The 13,558-nt window shown below is 37.4% G+C and overlaps 1 protein-coding gene across 8 annotated transcripts in view; it reads right to left on the minus strand.

The window, feature by feature from the left end:
• The window catches only part of Sgce (sarcoglycan epsilon), an 83,474-nt gene that overhangs the window by 22,440 nt on the left and 47,476 nt on the right, over window positions 1–13,558 (minus strand). For all 8 annotated transcript variants that reach the window (XM_038319541.1, XM_038319542.1, XM_038319539.1 and 5 more), the window contains one exon: window positions 11,601–11,799. In XM_038319541.1, coding sequence (XP_038175469.1) covers window positions 11,601–11,799 — 199 coding nt within the window. The remainder of the gene's footprint in view (window positions 1–11,600; window positions 11,800–13,558) is intronic.

A 13,558-nucleotide genomic window follows, 5' to 3' on the forward strand; every position in this document is an offset into this window, starting at 1 on the left:
CAGGCCCAGAGGGAAACACTCAACTGCACTCTCCACATACCATCACAGAGGATGCTGTCCTCAGCTCCAGAGCACAGGCTCACTTCAAACAGAGGGCTAGTCACAGAGCTGGAGAAACAGACCCCAGTCCCTATCCCAGGCCCACTCTTAACTACTCTATTACTTAACTACAGCAGCTCCTTCCGCTCAGTATCAGTCCAGGTGCCAAGAAAAACATTGGAGGTAAACACCACAGCTTGAGAAACTTCTAGCAGAGTCTGAACCAGACCCAGCAACAGTGGCCTATAATGTGAGTTTAAAACAAAACAAAACAAAACAAAACAAAACAAAAACCCTCAAAGAATAATCTTAAAATATTTTTATATTTTAATCTTAAAATACAAGTCTTGCTTGTTTTGTTAAAATATAAATCATAAAATATAAATACAAAGAATGCAAAATATTTTTCAAAATTTTGGGACTATAGCCAAGGTAGTTCTTAGAGGGAAATTTATAGCACTTAATGCATATATTTGAAAAGAGAACAATTTAAAATCAATCACATATACTGCCACTTTAGGAAACAAAAGCAAAACAAAACAAGTCGGCAAATTAAATCCAAAGTAAACAAATAAAAAGCAACTATAAAATTCAGAGAAGAAATGATCAAGTTGGAAACAAGACTGAAGAGGAACATCAAAGAAATAAAAAGATAATCCTTTTAAAAATGTTAAAACAGGTAAATGGTTGTATGCAAGTTGTTAATATAAAAATAAATGCTATACATTATAAGAGATTTTATGAACACAAATGAATAATGAAGGAATATCACAATCATTTCCATGCCCAAATTTTGATTGTGCACAAGAACTTGAATAATTATGGGGAGACCCATCTCACACAATTAGTAAAAAAGGAAACAATTGGTGTAGACCACAATCCAGAAAGAAAACTCATCAGTAGTCAGTCCTTGGTGTGGAAACAGCAGACCTACACACTGGAAGTTGTAGACTTCCCCACACAGTTGATAAAATAATGCTAGTTTCCTGCCAAGTCATTCAGAATACAGAAGCCAAGAGAGCATTTTCTAGATGGTGCCAATAGTCTCGCAAGGCAGAAGCAGGGGAGCCAGGAGCTTGAGGCTAGTCTCACTCACTACGCAGTGAGTTTCAGAGTGTATTTGAAATCAAAACAAAATGAAAAAAACAATGTCTAAATAAAACTATAAAAGGTGATCATGTAGAATTTATCCCAGTTATGAAAATAAAATTAAAAACAATTTATCATATTAGTGAATTGCATAGGGAAAATCATCTTATTAACAGATTAAGAAATATCATTTAACAAAATCAAACATTCATGAATGATAAGATCACTTATAAAATGAGAATGGAGGGAACTTCCTAATCTCAAAATGGAGCATCTTTTAGAATAAAACCCAGAGAATGATGAATAGAAAAAAAAAACCTCTAAGATTTCCCATGTCAACATTGTACTGGAAGTTACAGCTAATGTAGACAGAATGAAAAAAGAAATACAAGTCATGCCAATTTGGAAAATATAAAGACATCTTATTCACAGATGACAAGATCCAAAATAATGCACAAGTGCCTCTCAGAGCTAATAATTCATTACAGTAAGATTACAGAGTACAAAAGAACACAAAGGCCAATGCACTAATCATTTTTCTGCATACCAGCATAGATGAGCCTTGAACCAAAAGCACCATCCCATTGACATTAGAGCCTAACAAAAATAAACTAAATAAAAATCTCTAAAGGTTAAAGGTGCATTCAAACTATATAGAAGAAACACGAAGCCTGATAAAGAAATAAGAAAACAAAATTAATGGAGAGAAATTGTGTTATTAATAGGAAGACTCAGTATTGTGAAGATGATAATTCTTTCCAAATTAATTCATAATCTCAATGAAATGCCAATCAAAAGCCCAGAGATTTGTTCTGTGGCTATTGACAAATTGGTTCTAAAGCTTACACAGAGAGAAAAGACTTAGAATATCAGGCATAACACTGAAACACAAAAACAAAGTCGGAGGACTGAAACTATCCCACCTCAAGACTCACAATAAAGCAAAGCCATCAAAACAATCTAATTGTAGATAAGGTAGGGCAACCAATGAGAGAGCCTAGGAATAGACCTATATGAGTTACCCATATACAACCTATATAAGTTACAGTTAACTGACCTGTTATAAGGAACAAATATACTAACTTAAATTAATCTTTTCAACAGACAGTACTGGAACAACTAAACGTATACATTAAAAAAAACAACCGCAATTGAGTCTTCATATGTAGCTCGTATTTTTCACAAGAGTCATCTCAAAATTAGTGACAGATCTAAGCAAAAACTGCAAAAGTACACAATTCTAAGAACAAAACACTGAGAAACACTACACGATATTCTAGAACAAAACACTAGAATAATTCATGAAATAAAGGAATTGATAAAAGAAACAAATCTAAATTTTCTCCCATACTAAACAAAATTTCAAGAAGATTTTCCAAAGCCTGGGTGAAAACATCTGCAAACCTCCTATATCATAAAAGCTGCTATCAAACATAAACGAATAATAAAATGAAACTGACCTAAAAGTGCCCCAGCGTGGGGGGTTACATCACTCGGTAGAGTGTTTGCCTAGCATTCACAAAATCCTGGGTTCAGTCTCTAGCACCTCATAAACGGGGCATGGCGGTATACATCTATAATCCAGAATCCAGGAAGTGGAGGCAAGAGGATCAGGAATCCAAAACCATTCCCAGCTAGTGAGCACAGTTTGATACTGTCTCAAAAAGAAATTAAAAAGTAAATAAATTAATTAATTAAACTTAAAAAGGAGGAATACCTTAATAGAGAATTCAGCAAGGAAATATACAGAGAGCAAATAAAGATGAAAAGATGTCCCACATCACACGGTACTGGGAAGCCGACGAAAGCAGTATTGAGAGACCAAAAACTCTGGACCACAAGAAGATCAACTTTCCTGAATGAGGCAACATAATGTGGTGCAGCCATCTGAAGACAGCATAAAGTTTTCTAACAACATTCAGCATATTTTACCTTATGGTCCAGCTATTAACAAAAGGATCCAGCACTTAGGTCCACACAAAAACATAAATGAATAAAGAATCCAGAATCTTTATTTATAATTGCCAATCACAGAAGCAATCTGTGTGCATTTTAGTGGGTAAATGGCTAACTGTGGTACATCCAGAAAAAATGAAATATTATTCAGCACACGCACAAAAAGGAATGAATTATCAAGCAAAAGAAATTTAAGTGCATGTAACTAAATGAAAGAATATAAAAAGGGCACATGTAGTATTATAACAAACAACTATATTAACTGTATGGCAATCCAGACAAAGCAAACTCTGGGGAGACAAAAGATAGTTGCTAGCAGGTAGACAAAAAAGAAAGATGAAGAGGTGAACACAGATGATTTTCAAGACAGTGAAACGACTCAGAAAGATACACAAAAGTGTATATATGCCATATGCATTTGTTCAAATCCATACAATGTACGCCAACAACAGTGAACCCCCATGTAAGGTATGGACTACCAGTCCTGTCAATCAACAGTAACATCTGTACCACTTTGGCAAAAGAGAATAAGAACCAGGGGAGCTACAGGTGGGTGGGAACAATGGCATACAGAGCATCTCTGTACTTTCTCTTTAATGTTGCTATGAAGTTAAAAATTCTCTAAAATTTGTTTACTTAAAAATGTACACAGTGACTTACTTAAATGCAACAGTTAAAACTATTAACCCTAGGAAGAAAATAGGCATAAATCTTTGCAGCCTTGGGTCAGCCAATGGCTTTTTTAGCTTTGACATCAAAAGCTCCAGCAGTGACAGGAAAAACTAGATAAGCTAAACTTTATCAAAATTAAAACATTTCATGCTTCAAAGAGCAACAACAAGAAAGTAAAGATAAGTCACAAAGGGGTTATTTACAAACTGCATGTCTGATAAGTGACTTGCATCCCAAATATGTAAAGGAATCTCATGTCTTAAAAAGACAAACAACCCAGTTAAAAAATGATCAAGTGTCTGAACTGACATATCTCCAAAGAAAATCTGAAAAAGAATGGTTCTGTTGCATTGCATGCAAACAATGTATGGAAATCATACAACATCATTGGCCACTAGTGAGAGAGACATCAAATCCACAAGGAGATACCACTTAATTCCTGCTAGAATGGTGATAGCCAGAAAGCAAGATGAAAGCTGGTGCTAGGAAGGGAGCAGAAGAATCCAGTCTGTGACTGGAGCGTGAAAGGACTCCAGGCTTTGGGAAGACAGCTTAACAGTTCCCCCACCAGAGGACTCAGGTATTCTATTCCCATGGATGAGCCTAGGGGACATGAAAATAGCTCTATGAAAAATGTACAGCTGGATGTTCACAGCAAAGGCATTTCTAATAAAAATGTGAAAATAATCCAAAGTCTTGTCAATTTATGAACAAATGACGACAGCCATAAAATATTGTATTATTCTCAAATAAGACAAAACAGATTATCTTTTCTAAAAATGGTTGAGACTTGAAAACATTATAGAAAATGATGAAAAAGTCAATCACAACAACCACATCCTGCACCATTTCAGTTATGTGTAGTGCACAAGGAAAGGTTCATGGAAGGAAGCAGCCAAAGGAGCTAGTCAAAAACTAAGTCTGTTGGTGTAAGTGACTACTAATGCATGTGCACAGGGGTGAGAGGAGAACTCCCAGGTGACAAAATACACCTGGAGGTTACTGTAGTCCATTCTGAACGGGTGAACTATGTCATACATGTATTCTACATTAATAAAGATGTTATTTGTTTAATTTTTTGAGACAGGATCTCTTTTTTTTATAATCTGGACTTACTATATAAACTCACTATGTGGCCCAGATTGGTTCAAACTCACAGCAACCCTCTTGCCTCAATCACCCAAGTAGTAAGATAATAGACATGAGAAACCACTCCTGGCTTACTGTTATTTCATTTTAACATTAAACAAACCAAAGCATGATATAAAAATTCAAAACTGTATCAATGTAAGCATGATATCACAGCGAGCGACATTTGTGGCGACAATTGTTCTAAAACACAGCTGCACAAATCTGTTTCTCCTTTCCTTCAATTTATATTCAGGCTGAAGTTTCATGTAAAGAACAACTTAAAAACAACAACTATATGCCTTTGTGGGAATAAAGAGTAAATAATGCACTAAATTAAAGATCAAAGTAAAAATTCAGAATAGAAGTATATGTCCTTAAGAAATCACTGGAAAAGCCAAGTGCTCCATGACATAGTCTGTTTATAAAGTCTTTGCTTTCCAGCTTCCGCAAACTGTGTCCATCCCCTTACTAACTGCCTGCCCAATACCACACAATTTTTCCTGATAACTGTAATGTATTTTCATAAACAGAGACAATGGATGTGTTTCTCACATCTGTTAAGGGCCCTCTTACTCAAACACGACAGTGATTTGCATTTATAATTAGTAAGATTTTAGATTAATTCAGCTGAAGTTAATACAAATAAGCATAAGAAGTTTTGGTACTTTGAAATGTGTTTTCTCTTAAATTTTAAAAGCAATATAAAACATTATAGAAAACTTGGAATATAAAAGGAGTACTCATTTATATTACCAAGATAACTATTTTCATTTTCCAATGTACCTTGCAGACTATTTTTCAAATGCATATATTTTAACCTAATTGCAATCATCTCTAAAAGTTAATTTTGTATCCTGCTTCTCCACTTAATGCGTCATAAGCATTTTCCATATTGTAGTCTTTGTAATTATGGTTTATGGCAATATAATTTTTTAAGTGCACAAGATTTATTTGGCAATTATTTCAGAGTTGGACATGCAGTTGTTTCTAATTTTTTGATGTTATAAATAAGATAGTAAAGCCGCTCTCTGCGCATTTTCCTTCCTTGCTGTTTCTCCCTTAAAAGCGAGGCTGGAAGTAGAAACATGTCTATGGCAGTGGCCACTGTGCCAGTTACTTTCATCTCTCCTAGGACGATCTATAAGCCCTCAAACTTGATCTGTTCCGAACTGAGCTCATAGTCACCCCACCCCACCCCACCCCACCTGTTCCTCCTTCCATTTCCTTCTCTAGTAACTGGCAACCCCAGATGCTCAAGTCATGAACTCCAGTGCCATCATCGCTGAGTCTTCTCCTTGCCGCACAGCTCAATCCATCACCAGTCGCTGACAGTTGCCCTGAAATAACCCGTGAATACACATGTCACTTGGTCCCATCTCACTGATACCACTTTAGTTTGAGTCACCACCATCCTAGATGGGGGCAAAGCGACAGTCCTGTAATTCCTAAAGCCAGTCCTGGCCGTTGTCCTCTAGAAGCCCTCCTACCTAGTGAGCAGACGAGCAGACACACCAGTGAAAAGCACTTAGCAGTTAGAGACACGCGGGCAAATGCCACGATAAAGAGTAACGATACACAGTGGACTTGTCTCATGGGCCAAAGGTGGATTTCTTGCTTCTTTTGTAGAACAAGCAACTTTGGGCACATTGGCTCTTTCTAATATATAATTTTGTATGAGACCATATTTAATAATACCAACTCAATGCTGTACATAAAAAAAAAAACCATGTCTCTCATGTTTTTCTTTTAGGGATCGTGTGTGTGTGTGTGTGTGTGTGTGTGTGTGTGTGTGTGTGTGTATAAAATCTTATCAAATAAAATGAAGATAATTGTTATCTTGACCCCAATCACATGTTTTCAAATTTCCAATGTGTCTAAACAGTTGAGATGGGCACAGACTGTCAAGGACAAACCTCTAGGGCAGTGTTCTCAACTTGTGTCCTAACGCTGCAACCCTTTAACAGTCCCTCATATTGTGGTGACCCGCAAACAGGAACTTATTTCAGTGCTCCTTATTTTATAGCTGTGATTTTACTAGTGTTATGACTTGTAATGTAAACCTTTGATATGCAGGACATTTGCTATGTGACCCTAATAGGTGTTGTGACCCACAGGTTGAGAAACGTTGCTCCAGCTGAACATAAAGGATCATGCTTCAAAATGCCAGGAGCATCTGCACTCTGGATAAAATGCCTTATAAACAGTTTTATTACAATTTGAACACCTTAGTTTCCCTTGAGGTAGAATGTGTTTGCTGATAAACATTTTATGTGAGGATCCAGCAAGCAGGAAAATAGCTATAGTCAACACTGTCTTCTACAGCAACAGTAAGACAACAATCACCATGAATATATGTTTTTCATAACTGTCTTACTCATGGAATACATTTGACTCCTGACCTTGTGCCTACAAGAGATACAAACCAACTTGAGAACACAGCATGTCACCCAGGAATGTGCACAACATCTTCTGAGCTGCCTCTCACCCTACTTCTTTTTCTGCATACAACTGCAATTAATTAGAATATAAGGTATAAAATTAAAGATATATAAAGCTATTTATAAGATATATAACAAAATGACTAAGTAAGGGCCAGAAATTAAAATTATTAAAATTAATAACTGCATTTTAATTCAGAGCTTTGTGTTCACAGTAAACTTTCTCGTAACAATTAAAAATAGAAAAAGAAAAAACAATAGTAAAAATAAATTACCTTCTTAATAATAAAAAAGGAGTGTGGCTAGTTCCTAGAGACCTGAAGACAGGATTACTGTAAATTCTGAGAGAACTGGTGTATAGTAAAGGGAGACAGGAAGGAGTAGAGACGCTGTGTGGATTTCAGATGGCCCAAGCTCCATGCTCCTGAGCCATCTAAAATCTGTGCATCTATCTATACTCCTTCATTCTGTTTCATAGTTTTCCAAACTGTATGTGACGAGCTTAACATAGAAGCTTTCTTATTAACCATTTTCTGCAAAGATTCCTTTGCTTCAGGATGATATCCACCCAGCTTCCATAGACTATAATGCCTTCCATGGTTTGGCAGCTTCATAACTATCTCAATGTTGGGGAAGCACATACATGTGAAATCCTGGGCTCACTGTGCACCTAGCTCAGTCTAATCAGTATGCTTCATGCCAGTATGACCCTGTCTCAAAGGAACAAGGTGAACAGCTCCTGAGGAATGACCACATTTGGCTAGCGCTCCTCCCTCTCTCTCTCTCTCTCTCTCTCTCTCTCTCTCTCTCTCTCTCTCTCTCTCTCTCTCTCTCTCTCTCCCCCCCCCCCCTCCGTTTGGCTACCCCCTGTCTCTGTCTCTGTCTCTGTCTCTCTCTCTCGTTTGGCTAGCTCTCTCTCTCCCTGTCTCTCCCCGTCTCTCTATGTGTTTCTCTCTCTCTCTCTCTCTCTCTCTCTCTCTCTCTCTTCCTCCCTCACTCCCTCCTTTCCCCTTTCTTTCTCTTTCTCTGAGAAGAAGAAGCTGAGACAACTTCTGCACTGAGCACCCTGGTCCAGCGACACGACTTTGCACCACAACAGTATCTAACAGCCACTGACTGACATTCTCTTCCTCACTTCTCATCCTATAGGCAAACCCAGCCAGTTAGATAGAGTATTTTATGAAATGGCTCACAGAATAAATGAAGCCAGTTTCTCTGCCACTGATTGAGGCTAGATCTGCACGCTTTGGTCACCAGAGGAAATAGGTTTGACAATCTCTTATGAGAAGTGAGTATATTCTCTAATCCTCACACCCCGTCATTCCCTTCAGAGTCACCATTTACACCACATCACTCACCCACGCTTGGCAGCTACACCATGCCTAGCATGAAATATGACCCTACTCTGCTTTCCACTAGTTTTATCCAGGGCTAAATACATCTATGAGTCCTTAGCCTTTGGCTCTATGTCAGGAGCAAAGGCAACACTGAGTTCATGCACACTTGCCTTGGGATTACAAGTTTGGCAAGTGAAAATTAAGCTTTTCAGAGGGCTCAGCCTTCCTTTGCAGAAGCTTACTCACTTTGAAGTATATCTTTATAATTGTTTTCTGTTTGATATAGAAGAAATTTGAAAGCTGTCAGCAGTGTCTGCAGACATGCGAAAATGCTCATCATGAAGAATGAGCTGGGATGCTCCAGAATGGGCCCTGCTGGCTGGTGTGTAATGCACTGTAGGCTACAGAAGGGCATAAAAGGGTCTAATACCAAGATACTCCAAGTCACCTGTGAGCTGTGTCACTACACATACCAAGCACAGAAAAAAATATGTTAGAGGATTGTGGGACTGCCATGATTAAAATAATAATTTCATGAAGATCTTTATTTTTCCTTTAAGTCTTGGAGCACGATTTATGTTAAGTATTAAGAGAACACATTTATTAGTTTCTTAATTGCTATTACCAAAGCATACACATTATTTTTAAATAAGATTATAAAAAAGCAATATCCAAAATTCCTTGGTTATACCTGTCCTTCCTTGTTTATATTTTCAATATTTTATTTTAACTATATTTACAACTCATGATTATTTTAAATGCAAAGGCAAAAATATATTAAGTGAATTACTATATACACTATATATCATTTTAAAATGTAGTAAGTGAATTACATATGCACAGATATATCATTTAAAATATATTAAGTGAATTACATATATACATTATACATTATTAAAGAGAAAGAAAGACATAGAGCTGAGAAAAGTGCAGAATTTATTTGTCTTCATAAGGCAATGTGAACAAAGAAACTTTTGTTATCATAAGTTTATATAACAACTAAAGAAAACACACGAAATCATTCCTAGGACATGCTTTTCTCCTGCAACTGTAACCCAATGAGGATCTTCTCTCACTGGGGCTCACGTGGAGACCCTGGAGGAGCAGAGCTGGCATCAGGGGCAATTTATAGAAGCACTATTTTCAAGACTTCTCTTGTGCATACTTCGCAAAGGGTAAAGCTTAACATTAAACTACAATCATGGAAAGCATTTCAAGTTGGGCAGGGATCTGAGACAAGGGTCTAAATAAATGCCACAGGGCAAGCGCTCTTAAATAGCTGACAGTGGATAGTGCCCTCCAGCAGGTGTTGCGGGTCAGTTAGCTAATGACTGAATGCTCCATGAGGGCTTGCAGAGCCGAAATTCTGTTCTTAATTTAGAGTCATATGCTCAGGCCCAGCTTAAAACTTCAAAATCTCTAGAGGGTACTAGAGGCCAGAAACCTATCTCTTATCTACATTTTAAATAATACTTGAGTCATGCTCAGGCTAGGCACAGTTGGAATGCTTTGGGAGGGTGTTTGACTAGAGACGGCGTGAACCCAGAGGAAGTGTAGCTATTGGTGCCTGGAGCTCACGCTGTTGTCTCCAAACTCTGGCTGTTGTTTTGACAATCATGTTGGAACATCTTAAGGGAACTGCTGAAAAGCTAGCAAGTTGGGAGAGTGTTTTCAGGGGACTCTGCTGCTCACTGTGTTCCACAGTTATGCTTTTTAATTTACTCCCTGGGAAAGAGAGTCACACTGTAACTGCACAGTGAAAAGTTAAGCTCTAGAGTTACGTTTCATATAGAAAGCCAACCAGCACTCAGACGAGAGATAAGCCCGCCATTTTCCTCAAAGCACTTCTATGTGTGTGCTTGACTGACTTCGAAATCCATTGCTATAACATTCAAGATAAAAGTTAATTCTGAAATTTTAAGTTGAACTTCACAGACCACTGCTGCCCCAGCCCTCTCTTGCCTGCCCTCCCAGACTTCATTTATGATCTTTGCTGTCATTTCCAAGCAAGTTCTCCCTGAAGCAGCCCTGAAATCTGATTCTTCTGAATCCAGTTATCCTACTTAATTCTTGATATCGCCTGCACAGAAGTGTTCCTAGGATTATGGGAGAAGGGAGAATTAGAAGGGGGTTATGTTGTGCAAACTGTGATTTACTCCACGGACGACACTTTCACAGGATTGAGTTAAGAAGCAATTCTGCATGAACTTAGAGATAACAAATTAAAGATGGAAGTCTGCTGTGATAGCGACACTGACGTTTTCAATTCACCCACCAGGCCTGCTCTTGCCTACACAGGTCACACTCCACACTGCGTAAGAGTGGACATATCCACCTCAGACTCACTGGCTCGTTCAGTCACTTTAAGAAGCTTGAGAGAGAATGTCATCCCCACTGGAACAGAAAAGGAGGTTGAGGCACAGAGGGGTTCCACATTTGTACAATGTCACCCAGTGTATGAGTGACAAGGCCAAGCTTTTGGCTCTGGTGTCACAGGGATGGGTTTCAAATCCACTTCAGCCATCAGCCACCAACACATGGTGGAAAGAATGTAGCAGGCGAAGAAATAGTTTCCTAGAATAAAAGCTCCAGCGGGCGGGGAGTCCTCCAGCTGATAACTGGGAGTCAATTTCCTTTGAAATTCGTGGCCCTAAATAATCAGCTTGTCTCTAAAGGTACAAAAGGCTTAGTGCTATAATTTATGATGTCGATCCTGATCTACAATTAGATGCACAGGGCCTGGGTACTGTGATTGAAGCAACCATTGACACTATCTCTTAGTCAATATAGAAAATTGCTTATGTGTTCATATCTCCTAATATCTATTTCTTATTAAAAAGAAAAAATGCAATAGGCTATCTTCCATCTATAATAAGTTTGATAAAGTCACCATACTTTAAAATCTACATTTAAGGCAACGAGATAAAAGTTGTCTTACCCCTCCTTCATGTCATTAATAGGAAGCGGCACCCTGCCACCCCTATCTAGGGCCGACGTGATGTTTATAGCGTTGAGGCGCTCCGGTTGCCACACATTTTTTACAGCCCCGAGAAAGTCTCCAAGAACCTCGCTGGCCAACATCTCCTCCACATTCATATTTTTGATGAAGAATTCTGCTTGATATGGCAACGGAAATTCTAGTGTTGATGAAAAGGGATATGTATATGTTTAATGAAGCAATCTCTTCAAAGGGACAATTTGAGTTTTACTGAGTTCTGTTATAGGCCTGACAGTAGAGAGCAATACAAAACAGTCAATTCTCCATCTGAATGGGTCCAGACGCTTGGATAAGTCAGAGGCGGGCAGATCTCTGTGAAGTGGAGGCCAACCTGGTCTACACAGTGAGTTTTAGGACAACCAGGGTGACATAATGAGACCCTGTCTATACAACAACAGCAAAATTATGTCTGTACTCAGCAGTATAAATTTATAAACTTTCTCATTATTAATCCTTAAACAATGTGTCAACTATTTATATAGAACCTACATTGCATAGGTATAATGCATAATCTAGAGATAATTCACATATGGGAGAATTGTGCAGATCATGTGTAAAAATAGCTTTTACATGTGTAAACAAAGTTTTTACATATGACTTGCCCATATTATATAGGGGATTTGAGAGTTTTCCAATTTGAATATCCAAAGGGATCTAGGAACCAATTCCTGGTGGGTACTAAGGGATTGCTGTGACTTCAAAGACTTCTCTATAACTGATGATGTATCCAAGAACATAATATACATTAGGCACTGAAACTGTATCTGCAATATAATAAAATCCATGCTTCATGGAGATAATTTATAATTTCAGAATTTAACCAGAGAAAGCAAGAAGATGACTAAACCCTTGTTTTTAATTTATAATATTTCTGATATTTTTTGGAGTATGCTAAAAATCATTGCTTTTTCTATGATACTGATTATATAGGTAGTGAGAATTCTAAAATTTACCTCAATTCTATTTGGATTATTGTGTACTAAATATTTCAGAAAATCAGAAAGCTCTTGTGCAGTTTCACAGTTAGAGTTTTAGTGAGCTTTTTTTTTCTTTCAACACATTCACTAAATTCTCCTTTAAAAAAATATAAGTCAGGGGGTGTGGCTCACTCCTTTAATCCCCAACATTCAGGAGGCAGAGGCAGGAGGATCTCTCTGAGTTCAAGGCCAGCCTGAAACTACAAAGCTAGATCCAGAACAGCCAGGACTACACAAAGAAATCCTGTCTTGAAAAACAAAAAACAAACAAAAAATGTAAATAACTTTCAACAAACCTAATAAAAAATTCAGTCTATTAATATAAGAAACACTAACTAAATATATGTTTCTCAAGTGTTAGTCTTGAATTACTGCCATTTCCCCTATATTATGATTATCCTTTTAAAATTAAAAATGTTTTCTTCTTCTACACAATACTATTTGTACAATAATAAGAGTTAATTTGAAAACTATTACAAAGCAGGGCAAATGAGGAGACCCCTGTAGATTGTAACAGCAGGAGTGTCAGCAGCAGGCTCTGTCCTCACACCCCCCAATACTGTCAGTGGAAGATTTCCTTTAGAGATGTTCAGAAAGACACAATCATTTGAATTTATCTCATTCAATTTTTCTCTAAATTAGAGATTATGTCTATAGTGTGCCTAGCAGACTTCAAACATATGGTAAAAACTTATAAAATATTAAGGCTTTAGTCCTATTTTAACACAAAAGGCTAGTTATATGAATATTTCTGAGTTCTAAACAGACTTAATGTCTTCAATACTAATTATACTATGTACATTCTCTTTTTAAACAAAATCATGAGTTTGTAAATTAATCTACTCTTATTTAATAAATGGAAGATAAAATACTTAATAATCACCCAACATCTTAATGACCTCATTTCTTGGAAGACTCTTT

The sequence above is a fragment of the Arvicola amphibius genome, chromosome 2 (genome assembly GCF_903992535.2).
Source record: "Arvicola amphibius chromosome 2, mArvAmp1.2, whole genome shotgun sequence".
In the NCBI taxonomy this organism is placed as follows: Eukaryota; Metazoa; Chordata; class Mammalia; order Rodentia; family Cricetidae; genus Arvicola; species Arvicola amphibius.